A 14289-nucleotide genomic window follows, 5' to 3' on the forward strand; every position below is an offset into this window, starting at 1 on the left:
GTGAGCATCAGCTTGCCACAGTAGCTCTTAGGGAGCATTTCTTCATTTCCTCTTCACCTTCTCTATCTCCTACTCTTCTCCATTTCATCTTCTTATACTTCAGTCAGTCTTTCTAGCATTTTTCATCTGTTCACTTTTCTTTTTTCTCTTTCGGTGTTTTAAGATACTCTTTTTCCATCCTTTCTTGTTTCTATACACCACTTTCCATTCACCTCACCAGTTCATACTCAAGTGCACTTTAACAAGTATTGAATGTTTCATCAAATCTGTCCACCTTTGACTTGCTGCATATCAAAGTAAGGAATTGGAAAACAGGGAAACAGAGTTAGGCACTGTCTAAAGTTGAAGATATAGTTAATGACTGTATGACAAGAAATAATGTATACAATGATACTTGCTCATCATCATGGAAATATATGTGATCCTGGGATGGCATGCAGGGTCTGTGGGTCACAAAAAGATATGAAAACTACAGTTTTTACAATTCGTGGAGAGGTGTTAAATGGAATTTGATCCAGAAGCAGAATCACCATTCCTATCGTACTGAAATTGCTCTGGGTTCTTCTGTATGCTGTATATTTTTTTCTACCTTGTTCCTGCCTTTTCAGCCTTGGTGTTCTGATAAGTGGTCTTGCAATATTCTCCTGTCAATAGGATACATATATTTTTTATTATTTGCATTTTACATGGTAGAAATATTGAAATCTGTTGTACAGTTGTATCAAAGGTGTTGTGATACTTGTAACCAGGAACTAAACTGCAGGGATGACTAAACTAAAATACTAATGGCTTGTGTGGGCAGTCAAAAGAAGGGGAGAGATTAGAGAGTTGAGGAGTAGGTCAGACTGATGGATAGCATACACAAGGATTATATATATGGAGAAAAATGGAGAACAGCATCAAGAAAATTCTGATTTTCTGTAAATATCTTACACAAGGTAGCAAGCTCCACGTGCATACAGGAGTACAGTTCTGCTAAATGTCAACAGTAAGAGACTGGGCATATGTTCTTTACAAGCATGTTATAAGCTAGTATGAAGAGGAATTGTACATAGCTTGGTTAAGAGGATATAATGAGGAGTAATGTGAGGAGGAGGAGGAGAAAGAGGGGGATCAATTTGAACTGAGTGACGGAAGATGTCTGTAAACATTTAGAGATGTGTAAATGATAAACTCAAATCCCTGATGAGATTCCACAGTGTAGTTGTGGAAACTGCTGCAAAACCAGGCTTTGGTAAAGCTCAATAGAAATTCTGTGAAACCAGATGTGTCATTATAATCTTGACTAAATCACATCTTGTCATTTCTGCTTCTGTGCTATGGAAAGAAATTGAATAAATATACACCCCAAGTAATTTCCTGCTGTTAGCAGTTGCCAGACATTTGATGACGTCTATATCTTCCTTTTGAAATGTTACCTGACAGACACTGAGTAGAAGGGCATGTACAGGATACCCAGTCCCCTTAAAAGGCTGGCTGCAAGTGGGCAATATGTTTTTGTTTACATTAAAAGATATGGTTGAGTAATTTGTATGGTAATTCCAGGCAGTTCTTTGGCTTCTGCTGAAGTCAGGTGGGGTTCTATTAACATCCTGAAGAATTCTCTTTCTTCGTGCTTCTCATCTCAGCCTTCTTCAAGTATATCTGAGGTACTTTTAACTGAGTAGTTGCTTCCTCTCCTGCCTGGAATCACCAAATCTACCCTCTTCTTTTGCTTCTATTTGACTTCTCTGACCACTCGTATTCCTCCAGGTGTCTCTGGGTGTGTTGGTTGTGCACTGAAGCAGTTTAAAGGGAGGCCAACTTTCTTAACAACAATGTATACTGAACAGCTTCTTTTTGTGTTTTTTTTTGTTTCTTGCTCTTCCTCAAGATAGTTAGGAATGAGCTTGAGATGAGCTGGCCTTGATTCATAGTGACAGCTCTTACTAACAAGGCCCCACGTCCTCCGTCATGTGGCCTGTCTCATCCATACTCTGGCTCTTCAGTCCCTTCAGCATCTTTTCACTTTAGCATGGTTTATTGTTGTTGTTGTGTTATTATAACAATTATTATTATTACTATTCATGTTATACAAGCAGAGATGGACATGTCGGGATCTTATGTTCTGAAAGAGACAAGGAGGGGACAGGAAGGCGTGGAGCGTATAAAAAAAGCAAACTGGAGAAAGATAAGTTTCAGAATAAATGGCTGTAGGAAAAATTTCTCTCCATTGAATTAAAGGTGAACAAAGAAAGACCTGGCAGTTTCTGAATATTCTCCTTACTCCTACATCAGTTGGAGTTCTTGCACTTTTTCCAGTTGCTGATCCAAAAAATCCTTCTCCCTATCCTCTGCTCCGTTGTTAGAGGTATCTTAGGCAATATTCTATGCTGTAACAGTTCTACTTTTTCTTTTCCCCTGCTACCTATTCATTGTTCATCTTTCTCTCCAAAACACTGTTAATCTAAGTTAATCTAAGTTTGCTTACCCCTAACAGTTTGCTAGCCCCGATTCACATTTTTTCATGGTAGCTTTATTATGATGTTCCTACTCTTCAGTGACTGTGTATCTGAAGACAGAAAAAGAGGTCTGGTACTGGAAAACTCCCTTTAATGTAGTAAGATGACCTTCTATAGCAAAAAGGATTTGAAACTTGTTTGGATAGTAATAATAAAACCTGTTTAGATAGTAATAGTACAAGAAGGAAAAACTGTCCAGAGATAAGACAAAAGAGAAGGGAATTGGTTTCAGCTCAGGTTTGAAGTGCTGAGGGTGAATACCTAAAGAGGTGAGAGGATATTAGAAAGATGTTGGGAGGCTGTTCCAGATAGCATGAATTGCATAAGGAAAGGCTGTTATGAGATTGTAGTGGTGTTATGCTTCTTCATAGAGGGGGGAACCTGTCACAAAGAAAGCAAAGGACTAAAAATCCAATCAAAAACAGATTAAACTGACCAAGATTTTAATGATTATTTTAACATTTTCAAGTGCACTTATCAGGGCAAACAAATACCTCTTCTCATGTCTCAGGACAGAATTCAGGTTGTCATTTAAAGGACTGTGAAAAAACCTTCTCTGTGCACAGCTGTAACTACCTGTCCCTTTTTTTTTCTTACGCCTTCCACTGAAGCATGAGGTAATGTCTGTAGCCAGAGACATGCTACTAAACTTATTCATCCAGGCAGTTGTTACATTCCTAGAAAGAAGAGGAAGAGATAAAGACAGCGGAGACTCAAATGTTGGAGCAAATCTATGCAGTCTTTTAAAAGCAAGGAGATAGTTTTTAACAATCCAGACATTATGAGAGTTAATGGAGGTATGTGAGGATAAAGGTTATGTGACCAGATTGCCTTGTACCTGTGAAAACATACGTAGCAGCCTTCTACATCAGTTAGATTCAGATCAGTGGGACCTGACAATAACAAAAATCTGTAGAACTGCAGAAAGCTAGACAGTCTAGAGGCTTGTGTAAGAGGCTGAATGGGGACAACGAGAGTTACGGGTAGTGCCAGGAAATTTAAGAGGACCTGAAAGCAGATTTTCAGGTGAAATCATGTGAGAAGATGAAAAGATTAAATGCCAAGTATGATTATGAGATTATGAAGGGAAATGAATGAGTTGCTTGAAGATGTTTGCTTTTCCAAAGAGAGACAAAAGAGTCCAGTAGACTTAATTTGCAAGAGGAGGGACACAGGCAAGGCATTTTTTTGATCAGAACAGGAAAGGAATAGAGAGAGGTGTTGTAAGCTACATACTACTGTGTTTTGCCAAGCTAAAACCAGCAGATAAAGCAAGTGGAGTGTGAGCTCTGTGTTTATTGTCCTCTGAATGAATTATATTAATTTTCAAAGTAACAAATTGTTTGTTTATTTATGATCTAAGTGCCAACTCTGAGCACTTGCCAAAGGTCCCCAAGATTATAATTGGATTGTTTTCTTCTTACATAGGAACAACAGAAATACTCTTTAAGGTTTAATTTTAGTGACATTTGTCAACTTTGCTATCTTCAGCAGATTTGCCCAGTTGCGACGGGGACTTAATAAAAATTTCACGGAACCACAGAATCATCTATGTTGGAAAAGACCTTGAAGATCATCCAGTCCAACCATTAACCTCACACTGACCATTTCCAACTCCCCCAGATCCCTCAGCACTGGGTCAGCCTGACTCTTCAACCCCTCCAGGGATGGGGACTCCACCACTGCCCTGGACAGCCCATTCCAACACCTAAATTTCTATGTTCACTCCACAAAAATAAACTATTCCAGTTTCTCTCTTGACTATTCCCTGTCTGCAGCATGAGCAGAGAATGAATGTGCTTGTTTTAATATTTCAGGTTCCAGCAACTGTTTAAATGAAGACAGAAACTTTTTCAGCAAGTAGAAATAGGAGATGCATAGTAAAGCATGGTACCTTATTGCATAAAGGATTTTTTCCTGTTTATTAGGCATGAGTGGGACCTCCCCACAAAAAGTAGTAATAATAGAGGTAAGGGAAGTAAAAATAACTAATTTGCCTTTCTAAAGCACTTTTTATCCACAGGAAGTAAAGTACAATCTTATGACAAAAGACAACCCAGGATACTTTTAAAGGATTTTCAGGTATTCATAGAAAGGGTCAGAACTAAATTGAAGTCTGTGGAAAAGATATAGGACTTTTTCAAAATAAAGATATTAAACACGTAAAGAAGGAAATTTCCATGCTGTATTCAGACTGATCATCCCTGAAGATGATATGTGGAAAGTTGCATGGAACAAAACAAAGGTCTTCATGCCATTGGCTTAGAATAGGACAATAATAGGATACTTGAAGAGATAACAAAGGAGAGATAAGAATGTGGGAGTGGTAGATTTGGGGCTACTATTAGAGAATATAGAGGCATATTAGAGAATATTGGAGGCATAGCTAAATTTGATCAAACAGTGTGAAATATGAGAGTCACTGGATGCTTTCAGAAGCTTATGAGTTGAAATGGAAGGGGAAGAAACAACATAAATAACTAGAAAGAATACAAAGGCCCTGGAAGGGTTTAGTTTGAATTCCAATTAAGAGAGGACCTATGAGCCAGTTGTCTGAAATGGTGTTGTAGTCCATGGATAGCTACACAGTACTGCGAGTGATTCAACTGTCTGGTCAGATTCAGAAATGGCTGAGGTTGGAAGAGATTTCTGGAGGACATCTTTCCAAAGCTGCCCTGCTCAAGCAGGATCACCCTTGAACAGGTTGCCCACAACCACATCCAGAACAGTTTTGAATTTCTTCAAGGAGGGAGATTTCAAAACCCCTCTGGGTAGAGGTCAGAACTCCCGTATAAGAAACAGATCACTTGTCTCACTTGAAGAAGAGGGCAATTTTATGCTCTTCTAAATTTCTTCCTGTGTCCCAGCTCAATTCCAAATCATATCTGGGTACAAAAAGTCAGTGTCACCTGTATCACTTCCCTAAAAACACTGCTGGAGGTACATAAAAGCTCTGCTGGCGTTTCCAACTCTCCTTCTTGGTCCCTCTCATCTTGCAGTATTTGGTTTTGCTCTCAGAAGATTTCCTCTCTGCCCTTATTGTCCAAATGAGCTTTTCAATTCCTCTTTCTCTCTCTTAACTTCTCTGGTTCTTGGTCTGTCCCTTCCCCATTTTCATTTTCTTCATCACCCACCCCCCCACCCCCACCCCCAAATCCATGATTGCAGCACTTTTCTCTGCTGGTTTTGATATTTGTAATTGTTAGAAGTCTGTCAGAAACTGCTCCTCTGGACTCCCAGATGGAATTTGTCTCCAGTGAGCAGCCAGGCAAATAGCAATTACAGGCAACACAGGGGCAGGTGTTCTACAGGGGAACTGAGGAAAATTGGGTCAATGTCTCTGAGATGAGCTGTGCCCAGATGAACTATTTATGGCATTCTGACAGTGTGCCAAAATATAAAAAAATACTGAGACAAGCTGAGAGAAAAGCGCTTGCGCACTCCGAACTTGGCCTTCTCCTTTCATAGTAACCTTGACAGCTTGCTTGCTCTGCCCCCTGAGGTGTTAGCACTGCAACCCTCTGTCCATGCATTGGATATTGTGAATCAATGAGAGCTAAATCTGTGTTTTCCTGGAAAGTACTCGTGCCTAGGGGATGATCAAGTCATTATTATCCCAGTGACAAGGCCTGTGGCTTAACTGGTGTTGGTGTTTTGTGTGAAGTTGTTCTGCAGGCACACCGTGGAACTGTTTCAGGAGAAGCTGCTCTTGTTCAGGCTTTCTCTCGGTTGGTCCTGAAACAGTTATGTTCACTAAAGCAAAACATGCTAGTCCTAGTGATGATGGGCTTGCTTCAGCTTGGGTATTTGTATGACTGTCCCCAGTGACTACAGTAGTCATCTGCATAGTTGTAGGACCACAGCAAGTGTACTGCAGTAAGAAGGGAATGTAAGGTTCATGAAAACTGAAAAATATCATGGTGTGAAAAAAGGAATCCTTCAGAAACAAATGAGAGTTGGATTCTGACTGTGTGTGGGAAGACAGCCCTAGGCTCACTGCAACTGCTGGAATAAAAGGAAGTGGCTTTTGCCTATTTAGATTGCCAGGGGATTTTTTTCTCTTTCCTCCTGATTTGACCTTTAATATACTATTTATAGAGTCGCTGGACTGAGGCATTGCCAGGAAAAGCTTCATGTCATGGGAACAATTATTATTGCCATCTGTGGGCTAAAGTCCTGAGTGCAGTGAGCTAGCATATCTTAGGCAATTTTAGAAAGGGATAAAGGTGCTTGTGATGCAAGCAGCTCACTGACTGGGTGCAGAGGCAGCGGCTGGGATTTAAGTGGATTCAGAAGGTGTGTGATAGCTGCAGTCTTTGCCTGTGGAGGCTAGTTAGTGTCTACTGTAGTCAGTCCAGTCTTGTTGGCCAAAACTGCAAATGTAAAATCTAAGTAACTATGAATTTTAGGTCATAGTCTTTCTCTTCTCTTCTTTTGATTATTTTTTTTTTTTTTTTTTTTTTTTGCAACTGTCTTCATTAGGAGGGTGGGGGAGATGTAAATCATATTTAATTGCTGCAAATCAGATTTCCCTGGGTCCTCCTTTTTGCTCTTCTTGAAGATAGGAGTGATATTTGCTTTCCTCTAGTCCTTAGGCACCCCTCACAGTCACCACGATCATTCAAAGATTATCAAGAGTATCCTCGAACTTACCTCAGCCAGCACCCTCATGGGTGCATCATCTCATCAGGGCTCATGGAATTATATAAGTCCAGTTTGCCTAAATATTCTTTCACCTGATCTTCCAGTAGAAGGTCTGCCTTGCTCCAGACTTCCTCTTGGTGTCTGGGACATAAAGGCTGGTCTTGCTAGTAAAGACTGATGTGAAGAAGGTGTCCTGTGTCACCAGGTCACCTGCGCCACCCAGCAGTGGGCCCACATTTCCTCTAGTCTTCCTTTAGCCACTTACGGACTTAGAGAAGCCCTTCTTGCTTTTTGCCTCCCTTGCCAGATGCAATTCTGGGTAGGCTTTGGCTTTCCTAACCATGTCTCTGCGTGTGTGGACAGTGCCTCCATGTTCCTCCCAGGTTGCCTGTTCCTGCTTCCACCTTTGGTATACTTCCTTTTGATGTTGAGTTTAGCTAGGCCCCGCCTTGTTCAAACATGCAGGCCTCTGGGCATTTTTTGCCTGAATTCCTGCTTGTTGGTATGGAGCACTTTTGCACCTGGAGGATGTAATCCTTGCACCTTAACTAGCTTTTGTGGGGCCACTCTTCCCTCCAGGGCCTTATCCCTTATCCATCCAAGCAAGTCCCCAAAGGGGTTACGTCTGCTCTCCTGAAGTCCAGTGTTGTGAGCTTGCTTTTCGCTCTGCTCACTCCTCTCAGGATATTGAACTCCACCATCTCATGGTCACCGCAGCCAAGGCTGCCTTCGACCTTCACATCACCAATGAGCCGTTCCCTGTTTGTGAGCATGGGGTCCAGCAGGGCACCTTCCATCAGTGCCTCCTGTATTGCTTGGGTCAAGAAGTAGTCACTGATGCTTTCCAGGAACTTTCTGGATCGCTTATGCCCTGCTGTGTTGCTCCTCCAGCAGATACTAAGGTGATTGAAGCCCTCCTTAAGGATCAGTGCCTCTGAATGTGAGGCTACTTCCAGCTGTCAACTCTCAGCCCTGTTCAGTTTTTCACATGTAAGCATCTAAGGCCATCAGAGGCACCCTGGTGTAGCCAAGACATCTATCTGCTCAGGGCTAGCAGATAGGACATAGGAGCAGTAGAAGACGCAGAACCTACTGGAATGCCATCTGGGTGACGGAGAGACTGGATACAAAGGGCCTCTCAAATGTATGGGCAACTGAACTGCTCCTTGGGTCTTCATTTTAGAGTGAGCCAAATTACTCATTAGGTTCCACTGATTATATTGACTGGGGATGGGATTCAGCTGCCTGTCATGGGTATCTGCACGGAATATGGGCTGAATGTCACATGCCAGAGATGTTCATGGTCTACCGAGAATGGCGCTTGCTGGTGCCCTGCGTAAGTGGGAATGGCCATCTACTGTTAAACTAGTCTGCAGTTCCTTCACATTCCTTCCTTACCTAGTCTGTTGTTTTAGTAGATTTTTTGGCTTGCAGGTACGTGTTGCTGGTCTGAGCAGATACTACAGTCAGTACATCAGCTTTATTAGAAAACAGTAGACACTTGTCAAACATTAGTAAGTCAGCAAATGTAGCCTTTTGAAGGTCCTTAAAATATCTTAAGTCCACCCCTGTTTGCTACCAGGAAAAAAATTGGCCTGCCGTGTAAATGAGTTGCAACTGACAGCCCACAAATTTTGCAATCTGGGAGCTTTATTAAACTGCTGTTTGGACTACTTTACAGCTTTAATTTGTTTTTATATGTGCAAGAATTTCTCATACATTTGGTCTTCTATCAATAGTATATAGAAAGCAGACCTTTGTCAGTCCTTAGAGGTCTGAACTCACAACACATTGTTTGCACTCAGTGAATAAGGAGGAGGGGAGGGGAGGGGAGGGGAGGGGAGGGGAGGGGAGGGGAGGGGAGGGCAGGGCAGGGCAGGGCAGGGCAGGGAAGGGAAGGGAAGGGAAGGGAAGGGAAGGGAAGGGAAGGGAAGGGAAGGGAAGGGAAGGGAAGGGAAGGGAAGGGAAGGGAAGGGAAGGGAAGGGAAGGGAAGGGAAGGGAAGGGAAGGGAAGGGAAGGGACCTACAATGATTGTCTAGTCCAACTGCCCAGACTGAACTTAATCAAGCCCTGTGATTTCAGTTGTCATTAGACACAGACATGTCTCCATTTATAAACCCCATGTGAAAAGAGCAAAATTAATAAAAATCAACATAGAACTGGATACCTGTATACATGAAACAAGCTTTCAGAACAATGTTCTTTTATGTATGTTTTTAGTAGTCAGCATGCATACAAAGGAAAATACCCGTCTCACACTTCTGTGGCAGAAGAGGTAGAGTAGTTTAGGTGTTGTGTAAAGACATAAAAACTTGAACTTTATATTTACTACTTTATTAACACTGGGAGAGTAGATTTATCGTACACTTCTGACAGGAACTATGTACTTATTCCACCCAGAAATGTTTACATTTCACATAACCTTAGTATTAGTATTCACATCACCTTAGAATGAACGTTTTCAAAGGAGAAATCTAAATACTTCTTTTACTTAAGGTGGTGGGAGAGCTCCCTGGCCAGTGTTTCATAAGTTTTGTCCTTAAAAGAGAGGCAAACTCATGTCAAAGTCTGAAATCTGTCTCAGAGAGGTAGATTAAAAATTCATAGCTAGTTTTATTGCTTAGCATTTTTACTGGTTTAGGCTTTTGCATTAAGTAGTATCTGCTTATTAGGTACGTATCACTGGAATTACTATTTTTAATACAGCAGACTGAATTATCCTGGCCATCCTGCCCACCAATTACCCTTAGTAATGGACATAACTGGATAATGGGGACATTCTAGAACTTGTTGGAACATGGTCAAGAGTTATACATAGTTTAACTCTGGGTAAAGCCACTCAAATGAATTTATTCTTATGTTTCCCAGTATTTCTTATTCCACTAGTTGTAACCTGTTTATGCATACTGCCCATCTATGTAGATTACCATATACTACCATTGTTCTGGTGCAGATTTTGCTGTCCCTAAATGTACTATATACAGTGCCAGCTCAGGTCTTTGTACCATTGACAAAAGATAACCTGTTGATGGGTAGCTGAAAATTAATAGTACATATTAACATCGAAATGGATATGTTTTAACTGAAATGCAGGTCAAACTTTGCTAGTTGACTTGGAGTATTCTTTGCAGGTAGGGGAAAAATTGTGGATTGGGAAGAAATTAGAAGGTTGGGAAGAATAACTGTTAGAAGCAGCAAGGAGAAGAATGAAAGGGGAGGTGGAAGGATTGGAATGGAGGGGAGTTTTAACTCCAACCATTCTGCAAAATCTTCATTTGAAACTAGAAGGAAGTGGGTTCTTCCCTGGCAGTGTAGCTGTGTATTTACATTTGCACCTCTCCCTGTGTGTGCTTTATGTCCTATCAGAAGGAAGTTAAACTTTTCACAACATTAAAATGTAGTGGAGTCTGTCTTGATCAAAAGTTAACTGATCAGTTATCCCATTCTCTTTAACATTATACTTTGAATACAGTGGTATTCATTTCTGTCTGAAATGCTACATATGGTCATGGTTAATTGCTGGTGTTTTCAATCCTTGTCACAACATTGTCATTAGCAGGTGAAGTAGTTCTGCAGCCTTGTTTGGAAGACAAGTAATCATAAGAAATAAAAGGAGTAGGGATAAGAGAAAGCATTTTATTGTTTATACTCTTACATTTTTTTTCATTTACATTTTTAACTGGTTCCCATTTGCTTGAGCTGTTTGGAGCCCATCTGAATTACATCTTTCAGAGTAATTTTATCTTGTTACTAAAAACAATCCTTTCATCTTTTTCACAGTTAATGAAGGAAGAAAATGCTATTCTGCAGTTTTTAATCACTTGCCAAATGTCTCTGCTTCATTCCTTGCATCAAGGAAGTTTCTGTCTATTGTGTAAAACCAGTGGAGTTAGGTGGCAGCTTTTCATTGGTATGCTTTTTCAGGAAAATTTAAATGTTGCTGAAAATGTTACTTCCATTAGGAAAATTAGGGTTCCCTAGCTGCCTATCTGGAGGTTCCTTGGCAACATGACATTTTGCTTGCAGAGAGAAGAGCTTTGTGAAAAGATAGCTGGCAGGCTGAAAGATCCACTTTTAATTATCCTGAAATTTTTGTTTGCATATCTCTTCCTAAGATATTCATATTCTTTTAGCTTTTGCATGAACCTGGAGAGTATGTCTGTGTGTGTATACGTATAAATTCGTGGATGTTTTCTGTAGACGTGGATTTTCATTCTCTAGAAAGCTTCCCATGCAAGTGATTTTAACAGCCATTCATTTTCCTCCTGCTCTAAGGATATGTTTTAGAACTAACTACTTCAGGAAAGGGCCTGTTGTTAAGTAGGTGTTCTGTGCTTCTGTTGTGTTCAGAACATGTAAAAGGTGCCTCTAGGAGGACAAAAAATTAAAATCAAAATCCAAATAGTAGCTTGGATTGTTTCTCATTGTAATTTAATTTTAATTCAGGGAACAGTGTTTGAAATCATTAATTATGTTATCTTTAAGATAATGTTTTGTTTCCTTCCTACTGATTTAATGAGTTTCAGGATAATGAGAAGTAATGGCAATTACACAAGTCTCAAATTCTTGAACTGAACTTCAGACTTTTAGAATAGCCAATCAAGTTTTCTAAGATTGGTAGACACAAGTTCTTGCTTGCTTTCCAGTTCAGATTTATGCTTCCAAAGCCCTCTTTTATGCTTGATGTCCAGATTCTTTCTTTCTACATAAAAGGAAGTTGACTTTTTCCTACAATAATTAATATCTGACACAGGCTATCTGCACTTATTATCATTATGGAATCAAGAGAGCTAACAGCTGCATCTGGATAGTATACCAGGCTGGCCTCTTCACCAAAAGACAGAAACTTAGCAATCTATTTAAGAACAGACAGAAAAAAAATATATATGAAGCTTCCACACATGCACACTTAACAGTGACCTTTAGGTGGTAGTTCCAGACAGTAGTGATAGTTAGAAGCCCATTCAGACTGGACTTCTGTGGTTCAGTGGCCTGCAGAGTTACTGAGAGTCTCAAATACAGCGGTAGTTTTAACATCTGGGCAACAGTCCTGACAGAGATTGATCTGAGATCCAGGAGCAAGTCTGAACACAAGGCTGCATATCAGGCTGTGAAAATGAGAGGCTTTCATTCTCTATGATCTGCATCTGAACTGGGCCACTGAACTGAGGAATGCTTCAAAGTCTGTTCCTTAACACTCATCTGCCTCTGTCTTCTGGTTTGCAATCAGAAAGGCCTCCATTACTCTGGTAGCCCATACTTGATTTTTTTTTTCTCCAGGCAAAGAATTATGATCTGGGGGAGAAGCAGAAGAGTGATAGCATGCTCTGCTTTTGCTCTGACCACTATCACATTGTTTGTCCAAGTGTGGTCCTAGAACAAGGCGGTGTCACTGAACACCATGTCATCTTGCATGCAAAAATTGCAAATTCAAAGATCAGAATAATATTCCAGCTACAATATAGATAATTTCATAATTCCTGTGCATTATCAGTTGGATGTGGATTTCTTCAGTTTCTTTCTGTCCAAGTTGTCAGTGACTGTATCTTCCAGCAGAGAGAATTATGCCTGGATTTTTTCTGATTATTTTATAAAGTACTTCATAATGTAAATTAAGGGAAATTAAAGGAAGAGCTGACCTAATTTATTAACTCATCATAATGACTATTCTCTCCTTCCTCTCTTTTATTCCAGTCCCCTCTGCTGTCCCTATGATGCATCAGGTGAGTCGTACTACTAATAGCATCACACTGTCATGGCCTCAGCCAGACCAGCCCAATGGGATCATCCTGGATTACCAGCTACGCTACTTTGACAAGGTAAGCAGAAAGTGATGCAGTGCTGATTGTTATATAGCTGTTATGCAAAAGAGAACAGGGAAATCTTCTGTCTGGGAGGTAACACCCCTGGATCAGGATTGATAAAGTGGGGAAAAATGCTTCAACTGTGAGAGAAGAACAATCTGTAGCAAAACCAGGTGTTCATAATATACACTTCATCTGACATCAGTCTATCCCAACTTGGAACCATCTAGGGACAATGCAAATAAAAAAAGAGAAGATGCTTGTAGCTAAGCTAAAAAGCCATGGCTAACAATCGTAAGTTTAGCACCAGCTGACACAAATAACAGTGAAAAGAACTGAAGTTTCCAAATGTGTATATTGGAATTGGACTCACTGCAACATTCTGTCATGTGTTTGTGGAGGAAAGTCCTGTGTCCCCATTTATGCCTGAAGAGATGCCTCTAAGAAATTCTGGGAGAAGGAATACACTCTTTCATTACTAAGTGGCAGATATCAGTTACCTGCTGCTATGTGCTGGAATTACAAGTTGCCAAATACAAAGCTGTTCTCCATTCACATCTTTCATGACTCCTAATCCAGATGATCTGAGAGGAAGAGGTATGCAGGGCTGTTCAGACAAGCTCCCATTCTATATTCTTGATTTTTCACATAAATATGTTTTCAAGATTGTCCAGAGGTACTATTTTTCTAGCAGTAAAATGGCTGCTATTTGTAATAACATGTCTGGCAGTTTCCTGGATGTAGTGTTATATGTGTTCTTGTTCTGGATTCTCCTAGGTGAATAGATGAGTTTAGAGCTTGTAGAAAGCAAATTTTCTGGATGGTACAGGGCTTATTTATGGATATGATTAGCAAGGAACCACAGGACAGCGTAGTTTTGTCATTCACTCCTGTTTAGGTCAGGACTGAGGGGTTTTGCCAGAACTTTATGGGAAGCCCAGGCCTAAGAGAACGAAAAGCACCAGTGAGGAGCAACAAGCAGTATGTAAAAAAGTCAGGTCTGGAATAGCAGTTGTTCTTGGGAGTCTCTGTAACAGATTCAAAGAATATCAAGCCAACATGAAAACTAACGTTCTTTGATGAGGAGAATGAGCAGTGTGGGCAGAGTCTCACATTCCTTTTGGTCACTGACGTTTGCAGGCAGAAGATGAGGATAATTCATTCACCTTGACTAGCGAAACCAACATGGCCACCATATCAAATCTGAGCCCAGGCAAGATCTATGCCTTCCAAGTACGAGCTAGAACAGCAGTGGGCAATGGCCCATACAGTGGAAAGATGTATTTCCAGACTTCAGTGGGAGGTAAGTGCTACTATTTTGTACTCAGATCTGCACCTG

General features: G+C 40.6%; 1 protein-coding gene across 4 annotated transcripts in view; it reads left to right on the plus strand.

Annotated features, from left to right (window-relative positions):
- Positions 1–14289, plus strand: part of LOC141955374 (ephrin type-B receptor 5) — a 101871-nt gene that overhangs the window by 55016 nt on the left and 32566 nt on the right. For all 4 annotated transcript variants that reach the window (XM_074895238.1, XM_074895219.1, XM_074895292.1 and 1 more), the window contains 2 exons: positions 12841–12965; positions 14091–14253. In XM_074895238.1, the coding sequence (XP_074751339.1) occupies positions 12841–12965; positions 14091–14253 (288 nt within the window). The remainder of the gene's footprint in view (positions 1–12840; positions 12966–14090; positions 14254–14289) is intronic.

Source organism: Athene noctua, chromosome 1 (assembly GCF_965140245.1).
Source record: "Athene noctua chromosome 1, bAthNoc1.hap1.1, whole genome shotgun sequence".
Lineage (NCBI taxonomy): Eukaryota > Metazoa > Chordata > Aves > Strigiformes > Strigidae > Athene > Athene noctua.